The sequence below is a fragment of the Melopsittacus undulatus genome, chromosome 3 (genome assembly GCF_012275295.1).
Source record: "Melopsittacus undulatus isolate bMelUnd1 chromosome 3, bMelUnd1.mat.Z, whole genome shotgun sequence".
Lineage (NCBI taxonomy): Eukaryota > Metazoa > Chordata > Aves > Psittaciformes > Psittaculidae > Melopsittacus > Melopsittacus undulatus.
This window is the reverse complement of record NC_047529.1, coordinates 106,442,430-106,456,231: the sequence shown is the minus strand read 5'-3', so window position 1 is coordinate 106,456,231 and position 13,802 is coordinate 106,442,430. Positions and strand designations below refer to the sequence as shown.

At 44.1% G+C, this 13,802-nt stretch overlaps 1 protein-coding gene across 1 annotated transcript in view; it reads left to right on the top strand.

The window, feature by feature from the left end:
• Positions 1 to 5,270: 5,270 nt before the first annotated feature.
• The window catches only part of SUSD4 (sushi domain containing 4), a 70,897-nt gene continuing 62,365 nt past the window's right edge, over positions 5,271 to 13,802 (top strand). The window contains exon 1 of the mRNA XM_034060779.1: positions 5,271 to 5,391. Coding sequence (XP_033916670.1) covers positions 5,271 to 5,391 — 121 coding nt within the window. The remainder of the gene's footprint in view (positions 5,392 to 13,802) is intronic.

The following is a 13,802-nucleotide window of genomic DNA, read 5'->3' as shown; positions in this document are numbered from 1 at the left end:
GGATATGCTTGTAGGTGTAAGCTCAGGTAGCAGTAGGAAGGAATTTGAGTCTTGAGAGTTTCCCTGTGCAATGGGCTGTGCTGCCTACCCCAAAGGTGCAGTGGCAGTCAGATGTGTGCCTCTTCATTCTGCTCTTGGCTGTTTCTCCCACACTGGTGAAACGGGCTAGAAGGTATGATTTGGGAATGTTCCCAGTTGGAAAATGGATGGGGCTGAGCACCTTCCTTTACAGAGACCAGCCTTCGTTGAGTAATGAATGAGCAGTAGATGAGACACTGGCTCCTCTCATGCAGAACTTCAGGTATCATCATACAGTTAATTGTGTCAAGTGTGCTGTGGGCATAGAAAAATTAATCATGAGTTTACAGTGAAGGGTGATGAATACCATTCACACTTAGGATATTGTTGCAAATCAAACACTGCATTTGCATTTTGTATTTGCTAGACTCTTCTTGCACAGGGGAATGAAAAGGGAAGCCACTCATAACCTATTTGAATTGCTTCAGGTCCTGGAATAGTTTCGTTTCACATTCTTCTGCTGGAAATTACTGTCTCATAGGAATGTAGTCACAGAATTAGTGGCAAGTACAATTTGGCTATAATCAGAAAAGTGCAAAACCCACCATGTGTTCAGCTGAAGAACGGACCTCCCAGTACATGCAGCCCAGTTCTCCCATTAGCCAGATAGCCTGTATTCTATAATCTCCTCTAACATATGTTGCTGTAAATAAAAATGAAGCATGCTTTTCTGTTAACTAAAACTTTTCATTAGTTATGTAGGCCAGTAGGAAACAAAAAAGTAGTTCAAGCTCCACCTTCCCTATGCTGCCAGTTTTCTTTCTAATGAAATGTAATTAGCACTAATTGGTAAAACCACACTGCTGGCTGGTTAGTAGTGTTTGTGTATTGGTCCCAGTTGTGATCTTATGGCTGTCAGTGCTAATGGCTGAGTGAAGGAGAAGAATTGTCTGTTCATGTTCCTGTCATTTTCTTCAGGCTGCCCCTCATCCCCTTCCCACTCAGAAGGAGTGATAATGTTTAGGGAAGGGAAAGCCTCCTCTTACATCCTGACTTTGTGAGAAACTGAATGCCGTCAGCTCTCATTTGAACCCGGCAGGAGTTGAAAGTTCAGCACTTAGCATCTGCAGAACCAGGGCTCAACAATTTTAGGGCTGCTTTTCTTGAGCCATCCTAATTGTTAGTGGTTCAGAATTTATCAAAATAATTATCCTCCTAATTGCACATGTGTTCTTGAAAGCACGCTTATGAGGCAAGCCTCTCTCCTAAGCAATCACCGTAAAGTATTCTGTTTAGAATAATTGCTTTCCTGCAATTACTGAGTGGACTGTGATCACCTTCTTCAGGCAGATGTGAGAAAGCTGTCCTTTTTAGACAGAGACGAAATGAGGTGATGAAATCAAGATATCTAATACAAATCTACCTAGAGAGGTGGGAGGGGGTAGCCTTTTGCACAGTCAAGCAAAGGCGAAGAGGAGGGTCTCCAGGTAGGGACCGGAACACACTTGAGAATAGGTTAGAAAGTATTAAGGAACTCATTTACTCCTGAATGTTAACAGTAAGAGATCCATGTTAACACCTAAGAAGATAAAATCTTTCTTTGAATCTGTGTATTCTCACATGGTTTAATAATGTACGCCTCCCCAGCTCACCCATATATGCCTTAGTTTTGTGAAATCTCGGCTCATTAGTATTTCTAACTTAGAAACAGAGATACACTGGCTGAACGTCTTATCTGATGTATAATAGGGTTTAACAAATAGGTAAAATCAGCAGTCACATGTTTATTTGAAAATGCTTGAAACTTTGAGCCTGTTAATGTTACAAGAGATGCCACATATCTTAGGCTATTATCTGCCATAAGGACACAACAAGGTCGTTGTTAAATCTTAGCCCTTAACAGTTTTGTGCTTTACAAGGCCTTCAGAACTCCCTTTAGCATTTTGTTGGATGATGCTTGAATCATTTTTCTTAACTTTACATGCAGAATTGTGTATAATAACATGATACGTGTGGGCTGGGAAGCAACAGTTCTTCCTTGTGGCCAACGAAAAAGGAAGCTGGTTTGTGTCCAGGATGTATTGCAATATGTACTTACAGCCTGGAATGATGTCCTGCCAGCCAAATCTCAATGCTAGTGATTGCCATTTTATATGTTAAAATAATTAATTGCAAACTTCTGCCTTAAGCTGTTCTTTTCCTCATGGACTGACCATCCTATACCCATTCAACTGCCACTAACCTGCACTGGTGTCTTTTTTACTGCCACAGATAAATTCTCTTATTACCCTCAGTTCCAACCACAGTTCCAGCCTTTTCACCCTTGCTGGAATCTAGCTAAAGGACTAAACTTATTTACCCAACAGCCACATCTCTAGGACAATTCCTTCTGACCTTGTTTTTGAGTGGGTAAAATATGGAGAAGGAATACCTCAATGGGGTAAATAACCCTAAACAAACCAAGCACTTAATTGCATCAATACTTAACATTTTGGATGGGCACAGATGAGTGATGGTGTTTTCCTTCTTTGTCCTGGGGGGTGGCTGCTAAGGAGAGCTGCAATGGCAGTGCATGGAGATGGAGGCAGCTCTGTGATGGCTTACAGAGAAAAATAGATACCAGGTCGTTTGTCTGACTTGTTTCCAGCCCATCTGTGCCAGTGATGGTGAGGGGTTATCCCCAGCGGAGGCAATTCTGGGTGAGTCACTACAGGTTTGAGGCAAAACCTGTGACTGTGAAACACTGGGTGATCATCGGGGGACAAATCCTACTGTATTTTACAGTCTGTGCTGTGTAATACTAGCTCAGGGCTTTAAGTCCAGCCCATTGATCACAGCTCTGGCCCTACTTCAGCTCAGGAGGATGCACTAAAATTGATTACAGATGTCAGTTTTGGTCACTGAGCTGTTGTAGCCCTTCAGGCAATCTACCTCATCCAGAAATGAAGTCCAAGTGGAAGCGGAGCACCTCCTTCCCCTCTGCCTCTCTGCGGTCAGGCTTGCCTCAGGCTTCACCTCTTGCTGCTCCTCACTCACTTTGGTCTTTCCTGGGCTGACAGGGATGCCTGCCAAACTCCTCCAGCACCAGTGGATGTTGATTTCCTGGTGCTATCTGAAGCAACGTTATTCCTGCTCACTTGGGGTGGTGGATAATTGCCCAGAGCACTTGGTGGTCCTTCCTTAGGCTGAATGGTGTTAGAAGCATGGCCACAAACACATGGGGGTAAGAAGAAATGGCAGAAAGAGGGGCTAAATAGCAGCTATCAACACTGATAACTCACTCATCTCTTCCTCCTTGGATGAAGACTGTAATGCCCCCATCCATATTGAAGGCAGATTTTTAATCCAGCTCTTTGCATTTGAATTGGTGCAAAACAGAAATGGCACTAGCTCACTGGGGACATTATCTTTTGCTATTTTGATTACAAAAATTAAAGCTATCAAACCTGTAATGTAAAAATAAAGATTCTCTTGTTACAGATAATAGGGATTGCTGCATTATTGCTCTGTCCTGCCACTTGTAGTAGCCAGCATCTTATTGCCTCAGAAGAATCATCTGTATCATATAATTGTGCTTGTGTTGTGTTTGCTCAGTTTAAGAGAGCTCTTATTGATCTGAACTCCCTCTCTGTGCTGGCTGGGGGGGTGAAAGCTCACCTGGTCAGGAAACGATGCTTGGGCAGAAATGTTCTGTAGTTTCCAAATTTTCCTGTTTAAAAGGAGCAGCAAAGATACCTCAGAGATAAAGCACCATCTTAGCTGAAAACTGTCCAAGTACTTCTCCTTTTTAATGGAAAACCTGCATTTCATTGTGAGATGCCCATTTTCTCCAAGGGAGAGTAAAGAGATGAAGAACTACACTTCTTATATTGCTCTTTGAACTGACACATGATGCACTGATTCGAGGTAAAATCCTTCTTGAATAGCCTTCAGAGTTTTAGCTCATCAGGTAGCTGAGACTTGTACAGCTTCAGCTGTACAGATACCATTACCAGTATCAACTGTTAACTTCAAAGCACCAGGATGTGCTATTTCCACATACTCTTAGTAGGAGCCCATGTATGTTTGGGTACAGGTTTGCGTGGAGCCCAGGTATGTTTTATCACAAACAGGTCTTGTCTTGCCCCCAGTATTCTTCCCCCCAGTATGTCCCAGGAGTCTGCTGCACACCTTAATCTGCTTCACGAATGTCATCTCTGCAGCCTCCTTAGCTAGAAGACACCCTCTGCTACTGCCGGGCCTGAGCTGTGCAGTGGGTGAAGGGGTGATAGCCCTAACCCAGTGCACTGTGAATGGCACCAAGAAACATGGAGCTATACCACAGCTGTGCCACAGTGTCTCCAATTCAGTGATTTGTGGCAGTGAATTTCACAGATTGTCTAAATCCAGCTGGGTGCTGCTTCCTAACAGCAAATTGCTTCAGCTGGCAGGCCTGGGCATACAGCCTTTCCCCACTGGCAGCTGATGGGCGAGTGTTCTGTCATACACCTTCTCATTCTGCAAACTGTGACTGATGCGGCACCGGCATCTGCACGGAAAAACCTTACCTCATACCTAACACATGATGAAGCATAGGGGCATCTTAAAGATGCTCCCTCAGTGCTTCCCACCACGAACCCCATTTCTGAAGCGAAAACAAACAGAAACTACCAGGGGCTTGAGCACGAACTTCACATTTCTCAGCCCTTGGAAGTGCTCGGGCTCCCCTCGGAACGGGACAGTGAGAGCCCTACCCCCGCCCCGCTTCCCACCCGGCGGGACACCCATTCCCTGCCGTGCCGTTCCATGCGCGGAGGGGCGCCGCAGCCCTGCCCGCGGCTGCCATGCGTGTGCGCGGCGGCGGGGCTGCCCGCGCTGCCGCTGGGCGCCGGCGGTCCCGCAGCGCAGGGCTCCCCGCGGCCAAGGACCGGCGGCCGGGGCAGGTGCGCGCTGCGGCTCCGCGCTGCCCCCCCCGCAGGTAGAGCTCAGCTGCGCTGCTTGTACCGGTGTGTGTGTATATGTGTGTATGTGTGTGTTGTGTGTGTGTGTGTGCGCGCCCGGCCCCGAGCCGCAGCGTTGGAGGCAGCGGCGGCAGCAGCCGCGGGGGTGCCCTCCGGGGCTGGCTGGGAGGGGGGACCCGGCAGGTAGCAGCGGCGGGGCCGGGCGGGGGGGAGGCGGTCCGGGGTCGACCCGCGGAGCCCCGGGCACCGGCGAGGCGGAGCGGCTCTCTCGTTGCAGGCGGCGGCTAACCGGATGCCTTTGGCGGGCAGAAGATGTGTCATGGGAAGCAGGCGAGTGGCGGCGGTGCCCTCCCGGCATCGCGGCGGCGGGCGCTGGCCGCGGCGCTCTGGATGCAGCTGGCGCTGAGCATCGGCCCGGGGCCGGCGGCGGGCGGTGAGTGAGCGGCCCCGAGCCCCAGGACGAGCTATTCCCCTTCCTCTGCCTTCACAGCCCCGGGGAGGGGGGAGCCGGGAAACTTCCTCCCCCAGCCCGGTGCCCTCCGCGGAGAGCGAAGCGCTGCTCTGTCCTGATCCCCCCATCCCTCGTAGGGACCCCCGGGAGGAGGGAGCCTCACCCCGGTCCCTGCTAGGGAGCAGTGCTCTATGGAAGTACAGCATGATTTTGAAACAGCCCATTTTCTTTGAATTTAAAGGGAAAAAGGCCAAAAAAAGGAGCTTTCCCCACCGCGGTCCACACGGCCATCTCTCAGCTGACTCGTATCCCCACGCAGCTAGGGAGAGCAGAGATTTGGGGAAGTGAGGGATTTGGGTCTGAAAATGCTACGTCCTTCAGCACTCTCCTCGTGGAGGACCGACCCAACCTCGTTTGGCATTTTTGTTTTAATTACATTTTTTTTAATGCTATCTTTTTAAATTATTGAGCCTGTGAGATATTTTCAGCAGGTACTTTTAATTACAAAATTGCTTTAAATTGATTCCATAATTAGACTTGGGTTGCTGGAAAAGTCTTAAAGTAAACTGCTTTGCTGTAAAATGAACTTAGCTGTGATAATGAGAGCAGCTCCACATTTCTACTCTGCTATGATATTATATATCTGTGTTGGGGGAATAAGCCATTTTATGATTGAATCGCATCACTAATGGCAGACTGAGTCCAATATAAAAATTGCCTGGGCTTCTTCTCATGCCAAAGACTTATGCCAAAAATTTCTAACTTGAATGCCTAAGCCCAAGCAGCTCTGATCCAGATGTGTTTTCTGTCACTGAAACGTAGACTTACAGAAAATCATCTGAAGAGAACCTCAAAAGGTCGTCTTGTCCATCCTCCTCCTGATGTGATTCAGTCCTAATTTCCCATCTGGAGACAATAATGCCATTTTCCAATAGAAACCCTGTGACTGCAAATGTGATTCCAGCTAAACAAGCTTTTAAACTGTTGCAGTATCTCTTTAGAAAGCAATGGCTTTTCTTTCCCCCCCAACTGCGTTACCCTTGGTTTCCTGGCCAGCTTGCATTTCAACGTGGTGATGCCATTCTGCCTGTCCTGTGCCTTCCTCGCAATTGGAGTTGTGTGAGCTCCTGTCCTTCTCTAACCCCCTTCTTATGGCTCCATTCATAAAAGTGAGACTGTTCCAAGGCCCCCTCCTCCCTGAGGCAGTGTATATCCCGCAGTTTGATTGTCAGCATTTATTTAGCTGATTAGTGCAAGAGGTTCTTCAAAATATGGTTTATGCTTCCCTTGAATATAGTGGTTTTCATCACAGCCTGCAATAAATTCTTGTGTGATGTTGATCATTATCAACACTGCTGCCTTTCACCTTGGTAGCGTAACTAATTCTGTGTCCAATTGCATTTGTAAGGCATTTTAGGATCTTTCAAGAATTCTTATTTCATTTTTTCTTGGTCCAGAATCTAGGAAAAGGCAATGCACTGAATGATTGTGCAGGGGTAAAATAACCAGGGAAAAATATTCATTGCTGTTCTGAAGTTATTATTGCTATTATTTTCCAGCCGTGGTTGTGCTCAGAAGTTAGGCACTATATAAATACCAGTAAATGTACAGATCTTTCATGTAGTAAAATATAGGGTCATTGGGGTGTTTTTTTTCACCCTGAGTCATCAAGCGGCAAAAATAACGAGCTTTGTAATTAGAACAGAGGACTGTAAATTAGGAACCCTCCTATTTTAGGCTCTGTTGTATCTGTGAGCAAGCTCACTGTGCTTATACAGCTTGCTGTGAAGGCTCAGCTTCTTGATCCCCAGCCTGTGACCCAGAGTCTGAGAACTTGTAGCAGTCATTGACATCAAACAAAGTTGTGGTTTCTCAGGACCTTTGCAAATTTGGTTTCTGTAGGGCTCTCGTTTTATGGATTTGCGTATGCAGACAGATCCAGGCATTACTGACTGCTTTGGAAAACGTAGCCCCGATCTCTTTCTCTGTCTTCTCATTATCTGTTAAATAAGGATAATCATACTTCTCTCTGAGATTTGAAAAGAGCTTTGATGACATTTAATGAAAATACTATAGAGGTGGAAAGAATTTGTTTCAAAAGCTTTTGAAAAACAGCAGTGACAAAACGCTGAAATAAAAACTATCTCACATATTAAAAAGTGAAAATGAATAGTTTAGGGTAATTTTTTTCTATAAAGCAATCCACAGCTTATGCTTTGGATCCCATTTGTGGCTTGCTCCCTTCCTTAGCTGATACCAGGATTTGGATCCTGTAATAATCCTGTCATGACTTGTGTGACTCCTGTTTTATATATGACTAAGCTCTATTGATTGTCACGTTCTACCATTTCACCCCAAATCAATACTACTTATAGCTCTTTTTTTCTTGTCAATAACCCTATAGAGAGTAACTCTGTTTATTACATTCTGACTTTCTCAAAAGTGAATCTAGCAGAAAATTTGCTGTAGAAGTGAACTCAAATGAACAAACCTTTCAGCTATCAATATACCTCATGCCTCACTGATGTATTTAACTCTGATGATACTGAGGATAAAGTAAATCTCTCATACTTCAGCTTGTGGTTTTCATCTCACCATCTTTGTTTTCTAAACACAGAATTGTTTAGGCTGGAAAAGTCCTTTAAGGTCATCGAGTCCAACCATTAACCCAGCACTACCAAGTTCACCACTAAGCCATGTCCCTAAGTGCCACAACTGCAAAAGTACCTCCAGGGATGGTGAGTCCACCACTGCCCTGGGAAGCCTGTTCCTATGATTGACAACCCTTTTGGTGAAGAATTTTTTCCTAATATCCAGTCTAAACCTCCCCTGGCACAGCTTGAGGCCATTTCCTCTTGTCCTATCACTTGTTTCTTGGGAGAAGAGACCAGCCACTGTTTGGCTTCATCCTCCTGTCATGTAGTTGTAGAGAGTGATAAGGTCTCTCCAGAGTCAGCAATGGAGCTGATGACGAGTTATTTTGGAGTTTCAAGGCACTGTGCAGGGTTTACTGTTAAACATGTAGTTTGGAGATAGTAGCTCTAAGAACTGTATTGAAGTTGTGGGGGACTGGAGAAACCTAAAGGGGAAAGAAGAAAAACAGTTCAGTAAGCTTCTGGATTTGAGGTTCCTTATGTGGCCTCAGAATGTTGTCATTGTATCTGGACATCTCCCAGGTGTGCTTTTTTGTCCTAGGTCAGTTGGGTGAGCTCTGTTCTTCTGCATGTTTCTGTGGAGAGGCTCAGAGCTGCAACACACATTGCTGTAGGCTTGGACGGGGCTATGGACTGTCACCTCATCTTGATTCCTGGCCTCAAGCAGGGTCACATGTAGTTGTGGTCTACTTGCAAGGCGTTTGTTTAATCACCTTTAAATGTTTCCACATCTTTAAGCACCCTCTGTCAGTGCTTCATCAACCTATACACGGAAAAGTTTTCCTCAAGGTCTAACCTGAAACATCCTTGCTGCTGTACAAACCTGCTATTTTGCATCTTGTTCACAGCAGGTGCTCAGCAGAGCTGCTGTTTTCTGGCTGTCTTTGGTGTTCTGTTCCTTCTCTTTGGTCTTCTGCTGTAGAAATGCTGACTCCATTTCCTCTAAAGATGGGATGGCTCCAGTTCCTCCAAACTTTTCCTAAGTCTACATCATACTTTCTAGATTTCTGGTCATTCAGACCATGAGCTTGCTCCCATGGAGCCATGTCCTTACGGAATATACTGCCCAGCAGCTTCACCAGTGCAGAGCAGAGCTGAAGGATAGCTGTCCATGTCTTAGAGCTCTTGCTCCTGTTCAGACATCCCAGGTGTGTTTCCTGTCATTATATGATGCTGTTGGTTTCTATTCGGCTTCTGATTCCCTGTAGCTCCCATTCTGGCTCCTGCAGAGCTTGTTCCTGCAGGGCTGCTGCCTGCCCAGTTGTTCCCATCCCATTTTACTGCTTTTCTTTTGGCATTGCAGTCTATTTGCTGGGATCCCCTGGTTGCATGTCCTGCAGACAACACGTCTGCATGTCTGTGGGTGCTTTTAAGATAGGAATTACTGTGTGTCATGCATGACAGTAAAGAAATCTGTCATGTTGCAAAGCCAACAAATATTACATTCAATGTTAGTGATACCCTGTGGAACAGTGGTGGGTTGAAAAAAGGAGACCAAAGATGATGTTTTACTGCTCTGTGATTTTATTGCATTGGATTTAAGTCCTTGTTATGCCTTGGTTATAATATCTATCTCATGCATTTGGCTATAGTGGCTACCAAAAACATATCCATCGGGTTTCTGAGGATGGTGGACTTGTTTCTTTGGGGTAGTACAATTTTTCGTGTGTGCTGATGATGCAGGAGCACCAAAAGGTTTCCTTTTTGTCAGCCTGCAGTTGGTTTTGGTGCAAGAAGCCAGACAAAGATTCCCCATAACTGCCTTTCATGCACTTCTGAGATTATGAAGGTTTTCTGAAAAATCAGGATGTTTTCTTATACCTCCTGACTAAGTCTTTAGTTAATGTATTTTACTCACTCCCTCTCAGTACGTCTGCTTTACTTGTCAAGCCAAATAGACATTTCAGCCTTGAGTTCTCTGTACATTTGATGAAATCATCAGTTATTTTGCAGAACTGCTTTTAACCTCCAGCTCCTTGGAGAAGCTCAGTATTTCTGAAGGAACAGATTTTTTCCCACTGTGACAGGATCTTATTCTCTATCCCAGGTCTGCCTCATACAACCTCTGTTCCTTTCTCTGCAGGCTTATCTTAGCAGTTACGCACCATTTTGTAGCCATTCTGATTACAAGTGGCAAGGCCAGCAGCATCACAGGGTGGCAGCTCATTTATCTTAGTGGCACATCCACTGCCTGCAGTCTTGTGAGAGGTGGGCATCTTTGATAGATTAACCTCAAATTAGTACCTTGCAAGTGGGAGGCTTATCCCTGATTTGCCATGGGATTCAGAGACTGAAGTTAACTTCTCTGCTTTGCTCCCTTACTCCCAGAATTACCCAAAGTAATTTTGCTCCCTTACTCCCAGAGTATCTTTGATCTCTGTATTAGGGATGATTACAACTTTAGAAGAATGAATTAATTATGCTTTGCTTGATTTCCTCATCTGTAAAGTAGACAAGCGATGCATTTCATGGACATGTTATGAAGTAGTTTGAGAACCTCCCAGAGAAAATATTACAGGAGTGAGAAACAGGGATTTTAACCAAGTTCACCAAAGCAGAAGGTCCTCTAACATTTGTGATTTTTGTTGCTGTTTTTGTGTGGATTAATAATTAAGTATCCTTACGAGAATTAGGAAGATGTTCTCTCTCTTGACTTTTACAGATTCTGAAGGATTTTTTCTACATTTTCCTTTATGTATTTCAGTTCTTTTCCAAATATTGTCTACCTCTGAGAGTAATTATTTTAAAAACAAAATACACATTACTGAAGTAGAAAACCTTGTACTTGTGCTTGTGCTTCAATGAGGTTTTAGGTGTGAAAAGGACAACAAAGTGCGGCTGAATTCATATTTGCTATATGCCAGTGAAGATGTGAATAAACTGGGCTACACTTAGTGCGAACAAAACATAGCCAGAAAATGAGCTGGAGGGATGTAAGTGATATAGTGTGTACAATTTGATTCCATAAGTGTAAAAATTTGCTTTGCTAACATATTAAGTGGACTGAAGGTACACACGTCATACCAAATTCAGCAATTTAACTGTGACACCAACATCTTCTCACTTAGTTTCATGTCTTCTCAGCTACTTTCTTTGACATGGCACAAGGAAGGTGTTCTGAAACCAATTACAGACTGTATGTACATCTACTAGGTTTCACTGTGGAGCGGTTTATAGCAGCAGTTTTTCATGTCCACACTTAGCTTCTGACTCTCCTACCCCGTTGCTTCTGTTGACTGTTTGGCTGCCTGTTTTTCAGAGGGGGCTCCCGATAGCGTTTCCTGAACAGCTGGGCTGCTGATGGGATTTATCCAAATTGAGGTGTTTGTTTTGCCATGCACTAAAAGCACTGGAAGTAGTTGTTGGTGCCATCTGTGCTCACTGAGCTCCTGCAGGGAAAATGTGTTGGATGTGTTTTCATGCTTGTGATGGGTGACCCCAGCTTCGTATCAACTTTTAAACTGGTTTGTGTCCATCCTGGGTTCGGTTTGTTATTACGGGATTATACAAAGTTTTTGCTCTGTAGGGAAGTTCCAGAATTTACCAGGAATATTTCTGTATTCAGCATTTCTGTACAGTATTCTGTATTTGTTTTTGTCAGTATGACCACCTTTAGTAAGTAGTATATGGGACTTCTCTGCTGTCATCACTGCTGACTGTTGATAAGTAGATCTTACTAAACCCATAATGTGACAAATATTCTTGCTTGTGTTAATAGAAACAATAGTGATAAAAAGTGACTTTTTCCATAAGCCCTTCTCATCCATAGAGTTTAAAGAACTTTATAAAGGAAAATAAATTTTATTATGTCCCTCCATAGATGGGGAAATGATGAAAGAAAGATTAAATGGCTTGAAGCCATATTTCACGTAAGAAATAGATGTTGCCATAGACAGGGAAGAGATCCTCTGCATCTTTGTCCAGCACTTTCTTCTGTAAATAGAATTTAGGGAAATTCCTAATCCATATTTGTATGCTACGGCCTTTATAATAAGATTTTTTTGGCTGTGACTGTCTTCAAAATTAAATGAGCAGCAGATTTCCTATTCACATAAATTGCTTCTTAAGCAAATCACAGAGGGAGTTTTTTCCAGTGTGGTTTATTTGCCTGACTCCTTTATGTCTGAGACAGCACACAGCATTTTTCCAGACATTGGAACATCATCTTCTGAATAATAAAAAAGATAAGAAAATGTTATGTTAGGGTCAAGCCCTCAAAATGCTATCATGCAGTTTCTCATCGTACAAAGCACATATCAATAGGAATGATATTTCTGCCTTGCTCAGTCATGCGGTTCCTGATCACAGTTTACATGAAACTTAGCAACATTAGCAAAATACTGACTGTGATTTTTAATTAATTCTGACATACTTGAGCAGTTAGAGAGGAGAAGAGCATTGCATGACCAGGTAGCTCTGTGCAGGCTGTGGTGTGAGTGCCACTGCTTTATAGCGCCCACTGCAGTTCAGACATCAGTGGGTGTAAAAGAATGAGTTCAACAGCTGGTTGCTTGTAAAAATATAAGGTGTAATGTAAAGGACATAAAAGGATGAATAGGAATAGTGACTGGTTCCTAGCTGTTTCATTTGCTTAATGCAGGTGGTGAAGCAATGCAAAATTCAGGGCTGAGAAGCATACTAAGGCTAAGGGTGCAGCAGAGTTTCTGTGTAAAGACTAATTCTGCACTTAATAAAAATTGATAGAATCTGGGGGGGGGGGGGGGGAAGTTTGCTTGTAAACTGAAAAGAGGAGGTGGGGCTTTACAATAGACTGAAGAAGGAAATAGGTGAGGTTACCAAGGGTTAGATTATGTAGAAGCTGGGTTATCAAGGATATAATGAGATAGTGTTCTAATGATAAACTTTCTTGTACACTGCTGAAGAAAAAGCGTGATACAGCACACACATAAATCAGGGGGATCGTTATATCACTGGACTCCCATTCTGGAGACCTAGAGTATACACTAGAAAGAAGAGGTTGTCTTTGAAAATGCAGAGCCTTCAGATCTTCTTTCTGGTACTGCAGGAAGACAGCAGCACATATGTTTGTTTATCTGGCAGGAGGCTGAAGAGCACCATACAAATTCAAGAGAGAAGCTCTCATATGTGCTGGGAGGGAGGAGAAGATGCTCATGAGGGAAAGCCTTATAAATGTGGTGTCCTGTTCTCACTTTTCTCTTTAGCACCATAGAATGCATACAATAAAAAAGGTATGGAATAAAAAAAATCATTTCCATCTTTCTGGAGGTGGGACAATAGACTTGAGAGAAGCAGTACAGAAATAGGACTGGAAAAGGTCTCATAAGCTCCCACAAATCTTCCTCCTGTCCAGAACAGTTGTCATGCAAGACTTTATGTTATAAACTCCACAATCTCCTTATCTATCCCAGTGTTTCACTCTCTTTACCACTAAAAAGGCTTTTCTGAAGTCTAATTTGAATCTTCTTTGCTGTAACATGGGGCTCCCTGAGGATTTATATCCCTAGTGTGGGATTGCAAAGTGTTACTTCATCCACCGTGCTGCCTGTTAGTGCAGATCCACCAGTGCTGTGTCTTTGGCCATCCTGACTCCTGCTCCCTACTATTTCCTTGGGTCAAGGAGGGAAGCATCCTGACTGCTCCAGCCTAGCATGGTGTCTCTGAAAAACGAGCTATTAGTTAATAGTCTGGGAGCTCAGGTTTAGCGGTAACTGCCCTATGTTCCTACGTTGAACCCACATGGAAGGAGCTGTCGTGAGT